The sequence below is a fragment of the Alosa alosa genome, chromosome 21 (assembly GCF_017589495.1).
Source record: "Alosa alosa isolate M-15738 ecotype Scorff River chromosome 21, AALO_Geno_1.1, whole genome shotgun sequence".
NCBI classification, from domain to species: Eukaryota; Metazoa; Chordata; class Actinopteri; order Clupeiformes; family Clupeidae; genus Alosa; species Alosa alosa.
This window is the reverse complement of record NC_063209.1, coordinates 26,521,725-26,539,165: the sequence shown is the minus strand read 5'-3', so window position 1 is coordinate 26,539,165 and position 17,441 is coordinate 26,521,725. Positions and strand designations below refer to the sequence as shown.

Genomic DNA, 17,441 nt, shown 5'->3' with positions numbered 1-17,441 from the left:
TCCATATTCAGTTTAACTGGTTGTATCCAGGCTCTCATCTGCCTTTGAAGGGATGCAAAGTAGACCCCCTTAGAAAAAAAACAACTCCGGATATTCAATAAGGGTTTCTGCATCAGTGGGATTGGACTTGTTAGATCATTTCAAGTCATCTCTGCCTCAGGAACTCGCACCAAAAAACCTTGCAAGTTCATTGAGTCTGACGGGCTTGAAGTGTCAGGGTGGTCCCTAACGAAAAGTCCGTGACTATAGTCATTTACATTGAATGAATAAACAAATAAGAGTGCCCCTGAAAAGAAAGCTGACAAATTCACCTAATGGGTTCAACTAATTTTATTGCTGATGGTAAGGGAGTACAAACTACCAACATATGCACTGATTACATGACATGGTTGGGACTACACTTGCAGGTTTGGGTAAGAGTTAGATACTGTCTGGAGGCAGTAACGTGTCAACTGTAAAGTGCGATGTTAAAATGGTGGCAACCTGAATTTTGACTGAGAGTAGCTGGAGTCTGATAAGCCTTTCTGAAAATACAAAAATATATGCATCTGCAGCCTACATTAACACACTGGCGACAACACCAACCAATCTCGCACTTTCTCAAGCACACCTCACTACCACACACTCAGTCAAAGTCAAACACACTCACACACACATGCGCACACACACACACACACGCACAGAGGGGTATTCTGTGATCTGAGTGCACATAACGCTGGGTTAAGTTTTAGAGCACTGCAGTGTGTTTTGAAGAGTACTGTATGACAGTGTGTTACAGATTTGTAACGTCTGTCACATACACACATACTCAACAACATATACTCAGCTTCTGTTGTCCAGAACAGGCAAGCACATACACACACACACACACACACACACACACACAGCTTCTGTTCTACAGAACAGGCAAATAGACACACACATGCAGGCAGGCACACAGGCGCACGCACACACACACGCGCACACTCACACACGCAATATTTCACTGTGATTAGATACACAGACAGACACACAGAAAAACACACATCTCGTTTAGAGTATAATGGTGATTTGCCCTTTCTGACATCTTCATTGGTTTGTTTTCATCAATTGTTGCTCCATGTACACAGACACGCAAACTGTCATTATGTATCTAAGCAAGTGTATGATTGTGTGTGTGTGTGTCTGCGGAGTTTCAACCCCTAAATATCCAAGATTTTCTGTCCATCAGCTGCTGCATGAAATCCTCCCAGAATCATGAGCAGCCAATGACCATCAACTCACCGGCTGCTTCTATGATGTCATAAACGCGGCCAGTGAGGCCATAAGATCTTTGTGGTGTGGAGTTCTGTGACATCTGGGCAAAGATGCCCACTGCTTTGTTACGTCATAAAAAGTCTTGTGACATAACAGCCACTTTTATAAACAGGGCCGAACTGATCTTCTAGGATCCTCTTAACGTGTTTTGTTTTTCTTACAAAAATAATAAAACAGGTTTATGAAAAATATCAACATTTAAGAAATCAGCTTATACAACAGTCTTTCAAAAATAGACCCGGCCAACTCTGTTTGGCAGGAAATGGGGGGGTGGGGGCAGGAAAATGACGCGTAAATGCCCCGTGAACGAGGGAGGGGGTTTGGGGAAACGATTAAAAGATGGGCACATCGAAGAGGTCACACAAGCCTTCACTTTCATCTAGATTGTAGATGTAGTCATGGTCACCTGGAGGAGGAGAAAGCCTCAGCAGTGGAGAGAAAACTACAGGACGGAGGGAGAGAAGGAGAGAGAGAGGGACAGGGGGAAAGAGAAAGGGAGAGAGAAAGGGAGGGAGGGATGGACAGAGAAAGAGAGAGAGAGAGAGAGACATGAGTCACATCTGAAGAGTCGGCACTGTGTTTCTGTGAATCGTATTACTGATGCATTTCAGACATAAATGCTCCACTTGAATGTCCCATAGTGAGAAAAGCAGAGCTTTGACGTTTAACACTTACCCTCTGATGCCATGAGGTCCTCCAGTAGATCAGTACTCTCTGAGAAAGAGAGAATGAATAAATAAATAAATAAATAAATAAATAAATAAATATCATTCTGGAATAAAGCACTCTGTATTTGTACAACATTCACTTGGAGTACATGGTGCACATCTCACTTTCAGACAAGATTAGTTACTCCATAACCATATGCAAGATTAGTTACTCCATAACCATAAGTAGACCAGGGATGGGCAACTTTGATGATTAAAACAATAGTTTTAATCATCAACAATTAGTTTAATATTTTATTCAATGCACAAATGTATTTTTAAAATTGCTTCTATTCATTACACATTCACAATAAACCCTTTTCCCACTGTAATGGGTAATAGTGGCTCTGGTAAAAAGGATATTTGTATTAATGTATTTTGGCAAGTACACTGCCGTTTACAAGTTTGGGGTCACTTAGAAATGTCCTTGTTTTCATAAATGACTCAAGCGTACTTAAGGGTCAAAATGCTTGCTGAGTATGAAGAATGCGTACATGTACATGTTGGCAGGTCTGTTTTATAGTGCATCTCAGCAACAGAGACAGAGAGAGAGATTCTCTACCACTGGAGACTAGTTCAGCGCTAAGGACATCTAGCAGAAGGTCAGGTACCTTTAGTTGGGTCAAACATTTCAGACATCTCCTTGGGGAAGTCATACACTGCAACACAAACACAGGAAAATGAGCTGTAAAGATCAAGGACAGCCAACACAAACTTAAAACACACACACACACACACACATACACACACAGACGCACAATAGTTGAACTTTACCACTTTAACAGACAATATTTGTCCTTTTCAAATGCCTGAAGAGTGAGAGTGGGTTTCATGGACTGGGCCTAAGAGAGCCGATGATCTAAAGCAGTGGTTCTCAAACTGTGGTACGGGTACCATTGGTGGTACGTGAACTCTCGCTAGTGGTACTCAGGGAGTCTCCATGGTGTCTTTCCATAAAGACTTGACAACGCAAAACATGTAGTTGAATTGGCCTACGCACCTGTATTTTCATTGCTGTCATAATGGTGCTACTTGGAGAGCCAATTGTTTTCGTGGGTGGTACTCATTGTGAAAAGTTTGAGAACCACTGATCTAAAGGACACCACTCTACCAGCAAAGAAATGCAGTATTTCTAGCGTAATTGTGGTGTCGAGTCCAGCTGTTTATTTAGAGAATGGTCTGTACTGACCATAGAGCTTTGCTCACATACACATGGATTTATAAGCCTGACTCCATGGCAACCGCTGAGCAATACACACAGGACATTGCCAAGAGGAAGCTTGTGCAATAGAATAATGAGAGAATGCGCACGTGTGTGTGTGTGTATGTGAGGCAAGATAACCTCTTTATCAGCTCTTGTGGCACAAGTCTCTGCCATTCACCAGAGACTATCATTCTGAAAATGTTTCCTAAGAAACCGCTAACACGAGCGCATTCTCACACACACACACACACAGCTGTGTGGTGAGGACCGTTAGGGCGCCCACCCAAAGTTCCCAGCTGGGGAATACCTTATCTTGCGTCAATTACACCCAATTATACTCCACACACACACTGTACACACACATCAGCAACAACCACATCCTACACACACACACACACAAACTTACAGGCATCAGATTTGATTGGTTCAAAAACAGCACTGGAGGCGGGGATAGAGGTGCTGCTGTCCAATGAGGCAGAGGACTGAAGAGGCTGAGTGTCCAACGAGGAGGCGTCCTTGGCGGATGTGTTGTCTGGAGGCGGGGTTAAGCTCAGGGCACTGGAGCTATTACTGGACAACCCTACTGGTACAGAGAGAATGAGAGAAAAGAGAGAACGAGAGAAAGAGTGAGAAAGAGAGAACGAGAAACAGAGAGAAAGAGAGAGAACGAGAGAGAGAGAGACAAGGGAGGAGGGTGAGAGAGTGATGGAACAAGAGAAAGGGCAAAGAGAAAAGGGACAACAGTTTAGAGATTTTAAATCCAGGCATGACGAGTCATTACTGAATCCAGGCATGACGAGTCATTACTGAATCCAGGCATGACGAGTCATTACTGAATCCAGGCATGACGAGTCATTACTGAAAATATGATGACGAGGAAACTCTGAAGCACTGACTGACTAGGGAGAGAAAAGAGAGTGGGGCAACTTCGGCAACAACAGCAGCAACAACAGCAACAACAACAGCAACAGCAGTCCAACACACCTGATTCTGATGCCACAGGGTCTATGCTGCTGGGCGGGGTTAGCTGTTTAGTGGGAGGGGGTTGTGTAAGCGCAGGCGTGGTCTGTGTGGGTGTGGCTGGTGTGGACTTGGTGGTGGGTGTGGCCTGTTTTGCCTGCACTGGGAGGATCATGTCCTCTGGGGGCGGGACTGGGAGCACCACAGGGGTGGAGCTATGAGGGTCCTTGTTGACCAATAGGACTTCGACGGGCCCACTGCTGCTCTTCAGGTGCATCTGATATTTCTTCTGCCCATTGCCAGCCTGAGAGAGAGAAAACTTTAATACGTGCCAAGTCCACATACACCGACAAGAGAGGTAAGACCTGGGGGGTGGAGAGAGAGAGAGAGAGAGAGAGAGAGAGAGGAGAGAGAGAGAGAGAGAGGGAGGAGAGAGAGGGAGGGAGAGGGCGAGAGAGAGAGAGGGAGGAGAGAGAGAGAGAGAGAGAGAGAGAGAGAGAGAGAGAAAGAGAGAGGAGGAGACTTGACTTGTGTATAGTGTGGTGTGGTGATGAGGGGGATGTGTGTCCCTTACAGACTCGGGGAGGGGCACCTCCAACTGGGTTCCTGAGGGCGCGCGGATGGCCAGCAGAGTGTCACCTACAGGGGGCAGCAGAGAGACACCCACAGGTGAGGGTCAACACAACACACACTACTGGAAACATTCATGAGAGAACAGAGGGACCGCAGGTCAGAGTGGAGGTAAAGCAAAAACAATGCGGAATATAGTAAACTGGTAATCACATTTAACTGTTGAATCGGGCGGAATTTTACATTGTCGAATAAGATGACAAGGTGTCGATGCCGCTATTGGCAAAATTTTTCCCATGTGAGTAATCCGACAAACGTCAAAGATGTTACCAGACATCTTGTCAAAGTCACAACATCTCGGTAACTGTTCCTCAATTATACAAATAATGTTTGTTGGTTTTTAAATGAACACAGGGTTTACTATGACAGTAATGCATCCCTATGCGTTGTGAACCACACAGGCAATACCACAAGACAGAAGGAAAACCAAATAGGTCACTGGGGGCAGCATCAGCGTATTATACGTATTATATTCTAGATAAAGAATGTACATATACACACTAGGCTGTGTGTATGTGTCATAACGCAAGTGGAGTCTCCTATTAAATACATGTTAATATGCTTAAAATGCTTTTGGAAAAAAAAAAAAAAAATTTGAACAGTGTAATCTTCAGGGTAATTGAACGCAACCATATGCTCCCCACACTATTTAAAGCATTGTTCTGTCGGATAAACAGGTAGAACAGGTGTGCATAAAGCACAGCAGCTTGTATCTATTACGTTTTAATGATATCACCGTCAACGATATCACGTTTTATCAAATCTACAAAATTTGGGAAAAGATAACACAGATTTCACATAGCCAGAGATAAGAAACGGCAATAAAAGAAAGTACGTCTTGGGGGTGTATATGAACAGGTATCAGGGCGACAGAGACATGGAAGTCTGACTGTGCCTACACAGTTACAGGTTACAGATAAAAGAGATTCACAAGAGAATGCACAGGACAACAGATGAAAGTAAAATGAGAATAGAGACAAGCAGTGCAGACAGGAAAGGAGAGGAGGAGAGGAGAGCAGAGGAGAGGAGAGGAAGAGAAGAGAGGAAGAGAGGAGAGCAGAGGAGAGGAAGAGAAGAGAGGAAGAGAGGAGAGGAGGAGCAGAGGAGAGCAGGAGAGGAGGAGAGGAGAGGAGAGGAGAGGAGAAGAGCAGAGGAGAGGAGGAGAGAAGAGAGGAAGAGGAGAGGAGGAGCAGAGGAGAGGAGAGGAGGAGAGCAGAGGAGAAGAGAGGAGGAGGAGGGCAGAGGAGAGGAGAGGAGGAGGAGAGCAGAGGAGAGGAGAGGAGAGGAGGAGAGGAGAGGAGAGGAGAGGAGGAGAGCAGAGGAGGAGGAGCAGAGCAGAGGAGGAGAGGAGGAGGAGCAGAGGAGAGGAGAGAGGAGAGGAAGAGGAGAGGAGGAGCAGAGGAGAGGAGAGAGGAGGAGAGGAGAGGAGAGGAGGAGGAGAGGAGAGGAGAGAGGAGGAGAGGAGGAGGGCATAGGAGAGGAGGAGAGCAGAGGAGAGGAGAGAGGAGGAGCAGAGGAGAGGAGAGGAGAGGAGAGGAGGAGAGCAGAGGAGAAGAGGAGAGCAGTGTACCTTTGAAGCAACTGCAGATGTCCTCATGTGTCACATATGCCAGAGTGGATCTTTGTTAGGGACCAAAAATGCTTAAATATACACACACATTCATACATAGCGTGTGTGTGTGCGTGTAAGTCAAAGTGAGAGTGTGTGAGCTTGTGATGAAGATGTGAACGGTGGTATGTTGGAGTGAGTAATGTTTTTTAGTGTGAATGAGTACATTTTGTTGCCCTTTATTAAAGCAGTCATATGCTTCTTCTGAGCACATCTATAGTGTGTGTGTGTGTGTGTGTGTGTGTATGTGCGACAGTGTGAGTGAGTGTGTGTGTGTGTTTGTGTGCATGTGTGACAGTGTGTGTATGTGTGTGCATGTGCAAATACTGTATTCTTGTGCAAGTGTGTGTGTGTGTGTGTGTTGTTGTTGGAAAGGATATGGGCTGTTGTTGATGTCGTCGGTGACGTTCTTAATGCTCTGCTGAACCCAGACTCTCTGCTGGTCCAGCTCTAGCTCCTGCCGCTCCAGCTCCACAAGCTCCGCCTTCAGGTCAATCAGCCTATCAGCGATCTCCCTGGTGTTGCAGCCTGGACCCACGCCCCTATTTGGAGACAGCTCTTTTAAATACACACACCAATAACACACCCACAGACATACTACTACACAGTCACACTCAATCAGTACAGCACACTCCTTCACACAGATACATATTCATTCTCTTGTTCTCTCTCTCCCTCACACACACACACTCACTTCCACTGGATGCTGTTCTTGGACTTCTTCTCGATCAGCCCGATGCCTTCCAGCACGTTTGTGATGTCATAGATGCGTCTCTTCTGTCGCACGGCGAGCGTGTCTGCTGCCTATCAGAAAGCAGCAATGAGAAACTACATTACCCATGAACACCAGGTACCTAACGACCTGCAGGAATGCTGGATCTGGGGAGACCACAATAACAACACTAATGCAGGTCAGTGCTTTCATCTCTGCATCCACTCATGATGTCAGCGGAAGGGTGTCTGAAATGTGTGACAGTTGAAGCATGTGTGTGTGTGTGTGTGTGTGTGTGTGTATGGTTCGGTGCTTTTGCACCCGTGGGAGAGGGTTCCAGGCAACACACAGCTTTGCCACAGAAGCCAACAACAGCCAACGGCAAGTTATCAATTCACCAAACACACAGACCAACTCTGTTACAGTCTCTCTTACACGCACCGGCTAGGCCTACCACAGCCTCTTTCTCCCTCACTTGCTAGTTTGCATGCTCACTCACTCACTCTCTCACTTACTCAAACACACACAAACACACACACACACACACACTCCTGGCGTGTGTCTGTGGCTTGCTGCGTGGGTACATACTGTAGGAGGGAACTGGAGTGGGAGTTGTGCAATTTACGGAGCTGGCAGTTATACTGATTTGGGTATGATGGTCCACTGACATTAATATTAAGAGCAATCAAAACACTACATGACATTTCATTCATCATGCTGAGTTTCTGTAATGCAACTCTTCCACAAATGCATGTGAACTTTAATTAAGATTTTAATAATAAACACTCTCTCTCTATGTAGGAACAAAAGTAATAAAACATCTGTGTCTCAGCGCTGTCTGGGCCTTAAGTAACATACCATAAAGACCTGTATTCTCTACCTTTCACTATGTTTCCGTTGCTGGACATTAGCCCATAATGTAAAACGTCTTTGTACAAATGTACATTTTCTATAAAAGAGTTGTTAAATATGTGTAACTAGTGGTTATTCGATGATTGGGTTTGGGTCTTTTCTATTGCAGAATGCAGATCCATCTCCAAAGCAAACAATGAGTTTATGATGATTAGTTAATCCCTGAAGAGTCGGCCCTCATTGCCTGTGAGATTGGTGTAGTGTGCTGGTTTTTTAAATCCCATCTCCTGCAGCTGAATAACCAGCGTGACCCTGAGACCTTTCACAGCACCGTCACCGTTGAGTGACCGCAAGTCAGGGAGACAGAGATGAGATGAGCATGTCCACAGTTTCTGTCCAATCAGAGCCAGGGAGGAGTGAGATCAACCTCAAAGGGTTTAATCAGAATGACAGGGGTCAAGTTCAGAACTACGGCTGTCAATCACATACACAGCTTCACTTCACATGAGCCACATGCAAGGAGTTTTAATCCATCTCCGAGTCTTCAAACCTGGGCAAGATCAAAATCAAAACATTTTGAAATCGTTTTGCAACGGGTTCCTGATTGAACAACATGTTCGGTCACAATGGTGTGCAACAGAATTAGTTTAGACAAGAAAAGTCTCCAAGCGCTCAGTGCCTCGCTGTATGCACTGAATCATGCACTTTACAGCAGTGTGTCCATCTTGAACTCAGCCCAGGACAACAGTTCTCTCCTAATCCCCACCCCACTGACCCAATTCAAGTCAGATTTAATTCTACCTTGTCTTCTGTGTTTGCACTGCACAACAGATAGACAGATTTCTCATCTGGAGTCTGGGATGGAAGACCTTGAGACCTTGACAAAAAGATTTCCAGACGTCTTGTTCCAAAAAAGCATCAGTTCAATTTTACACACCTGTGGTGTGTGTGTGTGTCTGTGTGAGAGAGTGAGTTAAAGGGAAAGAGAGAATGATAACACACTCTTTCTATCTTTATGAGAACAGCACACATGCAGGTCGTTTTATTAAAATAGGTCTTCTACATGTGCTTCTCCAGGCGCGTGGCTGTGACAAAGCATCACTCATTACTAGCTTCGTATCCCTCACAGGCCCGGGTCGAAACAGCAACCATACTGAGCCGGATACAGAGGTGCACTCACACGGTCTACATACTGCCAATTTGACTATTAATCATACACGGGGAAGCCGCTTTCACTATGGCCTGAGAACAATCCGATAGTTCCGTGGTCATTCGCAGTGGAATAGTTCGTTGAGCTTTTATGGTAAAAGTTAAGGCGGAAACACCGCAGCTATGACAGCAAGCTAGAAAACTTGTGCTATCGTTACAGCTGAAAGCGCAAGTCGGGAACTTTAGCTGAGCACGATGTCAACAATCCTCAACAATAAGATAAGTTCAACCGTGAATGGTAGCTAGTTCATAAAATGCCATTGTATGAACCACTCACCGCTAATTCTGCACCAACATATTTCATAAGTCCAATGACAACAGCGTCTAGTATTACACTAGTCTTCATGCATGGGGAATGACTGGTGTATGGTAACGTTATGCTACGATTGGACAGCCACAAGGCAACGTTAATTAGCAAGCTAACTCGGCTAGGCCAGCTCTGTTGCTTTTACATTCAAACTCATTTAACCAGCACACATCTATGCTAGTTAATCACCAAATGTCACTGGTGACAGCAACCCCACCAAGGATCCGCGAGACCCCCGAGAAACACTCGGACACTTGCAGGCACGTAGGAATTCAAACCAACAAAACACGGTATTAAGGCAATGTTAAAGGGGCACAGATGATGAATGAGAAGGAGGCTGTTTGGCTTAAAGTTAGCTACACACAGCTAGGCTAGCCATCTTGCTAACTTAGCTATGACTTACTAATTTCAGGTCGAGCACTCCATCCTTCGCCTCTTGCAGCAAAGTGACAAATTTGGTTGTAAGAAGTCCGAGGCTTTTCTCATGCCGACTGGGTGTCTGGAGCTGCAACCCGTCGTTCATATTTCCCGGTTCAGTTCGACTAATATCCAAATCCATTGAACGTGAAGCTGCCTAAATGAAGTGTAGGTTCGACTCGTGCAGCACCGCTGTTCCGCTCGGCGGAACGCAGTGTAGGGTGCGAAGTGATCTGCAATCACCGGGATGCTGTGCCGCGGTTAAGGTAATATGTGCACACCACGGGTGGGCTCAGTCCGGTTCGTGGGCCTGGTTTCGAAGTCTCGCTGGCCTGGGACCACCAGTGACCACCCCAATGGCAGAGCTGAGCAGCAATACTTCGCTACCGCTACTGAGCCGTTGGACGCGCTTTGCATCATGGGTGGTTTGAACCGCAAGGGAGCGTCTACAATGAGGAAACATGACTCAGTATTGTCAATCGAAAACCACAGAGATATTACCCTGTCCTCTCAATGTTTTACAAGGGTGCGGTGTTTGTTAAACATTTCAGCTAGTAATAAAAAAAAAACATATATGAAGCAAGAAGTAATATAATATATAATACATTGTTATTGTGGTAGTGTGTCTGTGCTCAGTTGAGCGAAGTATTTACGACTTGTAGTAATGTTTGGTCATACGTTTCATAAGGTGTTTAACTCAATATGATGTGAAGGATAACATAACCTATTACTACCTATTCGACTGGCAAATTCCGGTGTGGGTAGTTAAACATTGCAAAAATGGCAGAGATCTGTCACTTCAGTAAAGATTGTTGTTCCACTGGTTATTATAACTGAGGTCTGCTCAGATGCGTTTTTCCCAGCATGTGCTTTCAATGAAACTTCCGGCTTACGCACTGCTCGTTTTGCCTTTTTAACCAATGAGAAACCAGTTGAGGCAAGGGAACATTAACAAACTATGCACAAAACCCTGAACATAGACTACTGACATTTCAGCTTAGATAGCCTACCAGTGAGTCAATTGATTTTTAGGCTATTTATTTTGTATTATTTTGCTGTAGTACCATTACAAATCCGTGACAAACAATATTGTTATGTAAAACATGATATTTATTTATCTATTCATTTATTTTCTATATCATTCCTGTGGTTCATGTAGTTCTTCAACTGGATTATTCAACACATTATGTTTTGGTATGCAATACTTAACCTACTAAATCCCATTCCGTGTCAACCTAAAAGTGACACCAAGTCAGTGTGTGTTGTCCAGTGTGTATCTTGGGATGTGTATGTGTGTGTTGGGTAAACCGAGATAGCAAAATCAGATTGGCAGATAGCGGATCGCTAGTGGCATTTCGCCGGTGGCGTGCCACTTCTGGTCCGCCGTTAAACCACCTTCTCTTTAAATTTAACTTGTTAAGAATATCAACAAAATACATAAAATGTTATTAAAATGATGGATGAAGTATAACTGAATAAACAAAAAAGATTTGAAATCAATAGTGGCAAAATATTGGGGCATTTGCCGGCAACCCGCCAGCGGACCACCAGAAAACCAATGAGTAAAACGCCAGCGGTCTGCCAGATCTGTGTTGGGATGTGTGTGTGTGTGTGTGCATGTGTTGGGATGTGTGTGTGTGTGCATGTGTTGGGATGTGTGTATGTGTATGTGTGTGTTGGGATGCGTGTGTGTGTATGCATGTGTTGGGATGTGTGTGTGTGTGTATGTGCATGTGTTGGGATGTGTGTGTGTGTGTGTGTGTTGGGATGTGTGTGTGTGTATGTGCATGTGTTGGGATGTGTGTGTGTGTGTTTGCACATGTGTTGGGATGTGTGTGTGTGTTTGCACATGTGTTGGATGTGTGTGTGTGTATGCATGTGTTGGGATGTATGTGTGTGAGTGTATGTGTATGGGGGTTTGGGATTTGTGTGTGTGTGCACATGTGTTGGGATGTGTGTGTGTGTCTGTGTGTCACATAGCGAGAGGAGAATGCACACTCACCTTTATCACACTAATCCACTTTTGTATGTGTGTGTCGTTACTCACAGCTTTCACATGGGTCTATCGTGGTGAGAGAGATGGGGTGGGGCACACAGAGAGGGCAGACAGTTGGGGCAAGATGAGGGAGGGGGTAATAAGATGGGGCAGAGTGAGCAGGGAGGGGCAGACAGTGTGGGGTCAAAGTTCGAGTGGGAGACAGAGACAGGAACACAGAGGGATTGAGGGAAGACTTCAGAGATGACATCTCTTCAATTCGGGTCACATGACTTCATTCACACATCCTCAACTCCTCCACAGGGGGCGGCCAGCATTCCGTTGTGTTAGGAACAGCGTCCAGGGGTCACACACACACCCCCATCCCACCATATGCCATGAATGCATAATCACTTCCATTCTTTTCATCTTAAATGGGGCAAAACAGCAACAAAGACAAGTAAACCCCATCCCTAATCCAAAAGCTGCTACATGTGTGTGCATGTGTGTAGTTACCGTCATCACTGGCCAGTGAAAATGGGAGTCACCAAAAACAATCACACACACACAGCCTCAACATCTTTATCTGCAGTTTGTTTAGAGGGTCTTCTTCCTCAGTAGTCCTCTTCCCTACCACAAGTCAACAGTTAGGGAGCAGCAAGCTCAGACCAGACATGGCACATGGGTCCCTTTTGTGGCACATTAGTCTATACCCCTTGACATTACAGTAGGGATTGCCCTGTGCAGGCACTTCCCAGAACACTCCCAACTGGACTGTGAGAGTCTGGGGTGATGCCCTCATTGACACAGAAGTCGTTTTAGGGTGGTGTGGGTTCAGGCATGCGTGTCCTGGTTGGGTGAGCAGCTGAAGGGACATGAGACTGGTTCATGTGTAGATTAGGTTGTGTGTGTGTGAGATACTGGCTAAGGGGTGTGTGTAGGGAGGGGCGTATTGTTCAACAGACAATGCCTCAACGGCAGAGAGGACCCATCATTGCAGGTGGTCCCACGGACCGTCCAGCCACTTGGTCACATTCACACACACTTAAATCAGACACGGCAGTCATTAAAAAATACAAATGCTTAAAATATTGCGTTCTGATTCTTTATTTGGTTTTACTTCCCCACACACAATAAGTACACATTAAAGGAAATTATGAATAGTGCATTTATACATACAAACCAACCATCTTGAAAATGCACGTTATAAAGCATTTATTTACATTGCCTAAAAATGCCTCATTTACATACATTTCTAAAATGACATTACTAATTTATACAAGACATATGCATGCAGGATGTTTCAGGACTTCCATCTCAGCATTGGATCAGCACATCTGAGCACCCTGAGTTGGCAAAACAGAGGGGGAGGGGAAGATAGAGATTAATACGAGTTTATCAGGAAAATGAAGTGTTTCAACAGCCGTCATCACATTATTAACCGACAGCCCATCTGTGAGGAACCCCCCACACACACACACAAATAACACACTGATCGTGTGTGTGTGTGTCTCCACTCAAAAGGCAAAGCTATGGGTAGAGCAGGGCCTGGCTTGAGTGGGAGAGATTCATGTAGCACTAGTGCGTAACCCAATCAGCCACTCAGACCAGACTGAAGGGCTTAAACCTAGTGCACACTGTATATTACGCAGATTGCTGAGCATCTGCATCCATGCTGACACCGCATTGGCAATTCTTGTGACTCTGCAAAGTCTCTATCATTTCTAATGTACTCAAAATTAAGGGAACACTTCACACATTTGACCTGTACTCTGACATTGTTTGGTGTTGAGGTGAAACTTATGAGGCGATTGATTTTGCAAGAACCGTGTCAGACGTTCTATTCATGTAGTTTGGGAAAGAAAAAGGGTGGAAGGTTCCAAAAAATGTGTTTTACCAATTGTGAAAAACTAAGCATTCACTTAATTTTTTTGAGCAGTGCAAGTAATGGAATCACCGATACACCAATGCCACCAGTGATACAACTCTGCGTCTTAACTTTATTCACTCGGTCATCCTTATTAAAGTGACTGAAGAACACTATGCTTCTCTAAAGTCATGGCACCAAATGTGGTCTCTCCCCATTCTTATCCTTTTTTTAAAGTCTACATGTGCTCATCTCTCTACCCAGCTGGCCTTGGGCAGATAGGCACCCCTCCTACTGCCGTATTGCTTAAAGTGCCTTGAGATGTATTCAAAGGTTACGGCAAATAAAACTGAACTGAATTTCAACACTCAGTAATCTAATTGTTATTAAAGGAAGTTTTATACAAGGGAAGGTTTTTCCCCCCATAATCAATTGCACATGCCAGAGTGAGCATTGGGGCATATTGCAAGTATGTGGCTTTACATTAATTACAAACCTGATCAAGTAAACTTGCAAGGGATAGCCCTCCTAACTACTTGGAATACCCTCCAGATGGCCTGATGCAGGTTGTTAATGTCAACTCTACAAATTGACGGCAATGCAAAGCTATCAGTTTAAGACAATCAGTCGTATTATAACTACGATTAAGCAGCGACATCTCATTCACATGAACGAGAGATAAAGCAAGTCAGCAGGGCCAGGCGAGATGATTGACCCTTGCCAGAAACGTGGTCAGCAGCCATGATGCAAACCACAACCTACCACGTGGCCACGCCATGAGGGAAAAATCACCGAAATAACTTATTGCTAAGGAATACGTTCATGTAGGGTTTTCGGCACTTGTGAAGTAAAGATACCAATCTACTAGGTTTACTTGCTACTTGTAACGTGTAACCGTTTTCAACACATCGACACTGTCGCATAGCTCGGTTTCCAGAGCTAATGCTAGTGTATAGCAGTTAACTTCACGTTACCCTGCCCTTGCTTGCAAGAGTTGACACCGACATCTTCCACAAGTTGTTAATTCCATATTAAACAACGTACAATGCGTCAGCCAAATGTAATGTAGGCTTAATGTAAAAGCACAGCGCATAAGCAACGTTCGACAGTTTGGTGAAAGTACACCAGATAACAGGATCATAAGAAACCATATACCCTTTAGTAAATAATTACCTTATGTATTGAGGAGGGGATGCCGCTTTTCATAAAAAAAAAAAAAAAACTGACTAAAACTTTTATGTTGCTAATATCTACATGATGCATAGAAACTCTGCCGTAAACATCTGTAGCCGTCGTCCTCAGCATGTGCATCCATCAGTCAACGAAAATCTTTTTCTTCTGTGATTTTTATAGGGCAGTTTGCAAACGAAGTGCATTACCGCCATCGTCTGGACGGAGGTGTGATTTCATTGTGATGTCAGTTCTCATAGGCCTACAAAATAAAAGAAATAGAAAACAACAGAAGGGGGAACAACACCTAAATATCACCCTTATGGATTGCCAGGCAGACTCAATAGGCCTACTTAAACTCATTTAATTTCAACCTCACTTCTTTTATTTTTTCAAATTAGCCTATACTCTCCAGCATACAGTAGGCCTATGTCAGAGGTGTAGCCTATGTCTATGTCTCGTGTAGATTTATCTGATATGCCTAAAATTCTTTTGCCAAAATGTGTTCACTTTTTTGTTTACCTCAACACCCATATACGCAGAAACCCAAGTGGACTGTTTATGAACTTTTGGTTGACTTAACAACAATGCTAAGTGAAAATAGAAGTGTCTCAAACAACACTTTATACTACAGTTATACATTTTATTCAGTCTCTCTTGCAAATTGATGAATGATGAATAATGCTGACTGAATCAGTAGGAAACAAAAGCAAACATAATATCAGCATTTTTGGTATACAACCCCATATCAGAAAAAATTGGGATGTTGTGTAAAATGCAGATAAAAACAGAGCGATAATCTGCAAATCTCGTAAACCCAATGCTTGAATATGTTTTGTAATGATAAAGACAACAAAAGGAGTGTTTCGCAATTCTGTTTTTATTTGCATTTTACACAATGTCCCAACTTTTTCTGATTTTGGTTTGTAAATGAAAACATTACCAGAATTGACTCCGGTTAATCTATGCTCTCAAAGTACAACACTCACTTAACATATAAGAATAATAATTAAAATATATATATTACTCATAATGCATAAACATAGTCTTTCTTTCACACCTTTAAGATGATTAAGTGATAATAGTCATGCATAGACAACAAGGATATAAGTCATATAGTCCATGAGCTGTAATGGTCTATGTCTCCTGGGCTGGGTTGTTTGAATCTACAGCAGGTCAGGTCCTGGTATGTAAAAAGTCACTGCAGATTCAGGCAGTATGCCTACATCTCTGTTGCTCTGTTATCTGTGTCTGTGAAATGGATGAAAATAGATCAGTCTGTGATGGCTCGGACTCTGATGAAAGAGATGGCAGTTTAGGTAAAGCTGTGGCAGATGCACCACAAACAGTATTTGCAGAAAGGCTGCCAGACCATTTCATACGCGAAACACTAGAATCGTACACACTATTTGTGGCAGCTCAGGTAAAGCTGCAAGCAAACACAGTTACATTTTACACACAAAGCGTGTCTTAGCAGACTGAAGCAGGTGGTTGCATACACACTGACACACAGCAAACCACACATGCACAGAGAGGCAACCACCAGATCACGTCGTCAGCATTACTCAGAAATAGAAACGTGCACATACCACACATTTTCAGAGATCGGTTGCATTTTACAGCTACAGAGGCAAAAACAACACAAACACAATGCAGGTCAGAAACGTAGCACAGAATGTGGGTGTACTGCAGCAGGAGGCTTTTAAGAGCCTATAGGCTAATGATACTTTATTTAAAGATGAATACTGTGCTTACTGCACCTTGATCTGTTAGTTGGTCTTCTCTCTGTCATGGGGAGAGAAGCATTTGGTTTAAATGTAGTGCTAAGTGATAATGGTCTCCATTTCTCAATCGAACATACAAACCAGCGCAAATCTGAGCACAGGAATCATCTTACTACAGGGCATACACTATGGTTTTGGGAATCACTTGTGTCACAGCTGCGCAATTCCAACAGTGTATATTGTTATAACGTAGTTAGCAAATAGGCCTATGTGTTTGGGAAACCCTTGATTAATATGCTTTGCATGTAAGTTTGTTTAGTAAATGAGAGGCCAATAAGGCAACTCACAGGTAGCTGTTACATTTTTTAAAACAAATGTAATCCCAAATAAAGAAGTTTTACCTGGAATAGCTGGAGGGCCGATGCCTGTGTCTTGAGTTTGACTGAATACACAGAAAGTCATGAGATAGAGAGAAAGCAAGAGATAGAGAATATTATTACTACATTATTTCAGTATATTTGTGTTCTCAAAAGATAAAATGTAAAACAATATTTACCGATCTCTGCGGCTCAGATATATATCTGTAACAGTGTAAGGGGGATATTTTGTTATGTCACATCAATAATATTTTGTAACATTTCCTTTTCCTTTGTAATCAGTTAAACATATAATAAATATGACTGTGACAGTATCACAAACACTCACTGTAAGATATTAGTAATACAACATTTATGTAGGCTAAGCTTTATTTAATATATTGAGATAATTAAGAGCTTAATTCTGCTTAATCCATCCAGAGCTT

General features: G+C 43.6%; 1 protein-coding gene and 1 long non-coding RNA gene across 3 annotated transcripts; both read right to left on the bottom strand.

The window, feature by feature from the left end:
- Positions 1–315: 315 nt before the first annotated feature.
- On the bottom strand, positions 316–10,332 carry e2f4 (E2F transcription factor 4). Of its 2 annotated transcripts, none has more exons than XM_048231723.1 (10): positions 9,890–10,332; positions 7,101–7,210; positions 6,787–6,948; positions 6,368–6,411; positions 4,742–4,806; positions 4,192–4,471; positions 3,614–3,790; positions 2,615–2,662; positions 1,972–2,010; positions 316–1,738 (listed from the first exon to the last, which is right to left on the bottom strand). In XM_048231723.1, exons 1-10 carry the CDS (start codon positions 10,043–10,045, stop codon positions 1,629–1,631), a joined length of 1,191 nt encoding a protein of 396 aa, XP_048087680.1. In that variant the 5' UTR covers positions 10,046–10,332; the 3' UTR covers positions 316–1,628. The 2 variants fall into 2 exon arrangements, with proteins under 2 accessions (XP_048087680.1, XP_048087681.1); XM_048231724.1 differs by having other exon boundaries at positions 3,614–3,787.
- Positions 10,333–12,969: 2,637 nt separating this feature from the next.
- On the bottom strand, positions 12,970–15,056 carry LOC125286598. The gene is made up of 2 exons (XR_007192209.1): positions 14,919–15,056; positions 12,970–13,224 (listed from the first exon to the last, which is right to left on the bottom strand). It is a non-coding gene; the product is annotated as an uncharacterized LOC125286598 (long non-coding RNA).
- Between the last annotated feature and the right edge of the window lie 2,385 nt (positions 15,057–17,441).

Coding starts and splice junctions, on each gene's coding strand:
- e2f4 (XM_048231723.1), bottom strand. CDS start 10,045: ATGGATTTGGATATTAGTCGAACTGAACCGGGAAATATGAACGACGGG. Junction 4,807..6,367: donor CATCTGCAGTTGCTTCAAAG/GTACACTGCTCT, acceptor TGCCCCCTGTAG/GTGACACTCTGCTGGCCATC. Junction 4,472..4,741: donor AGGTGCCCCTCCCCGAGTCT/GTAAGGGACACA, acceptor TCTCTCTCTCAG/GCTGGCAATGGGCAGAAGAA.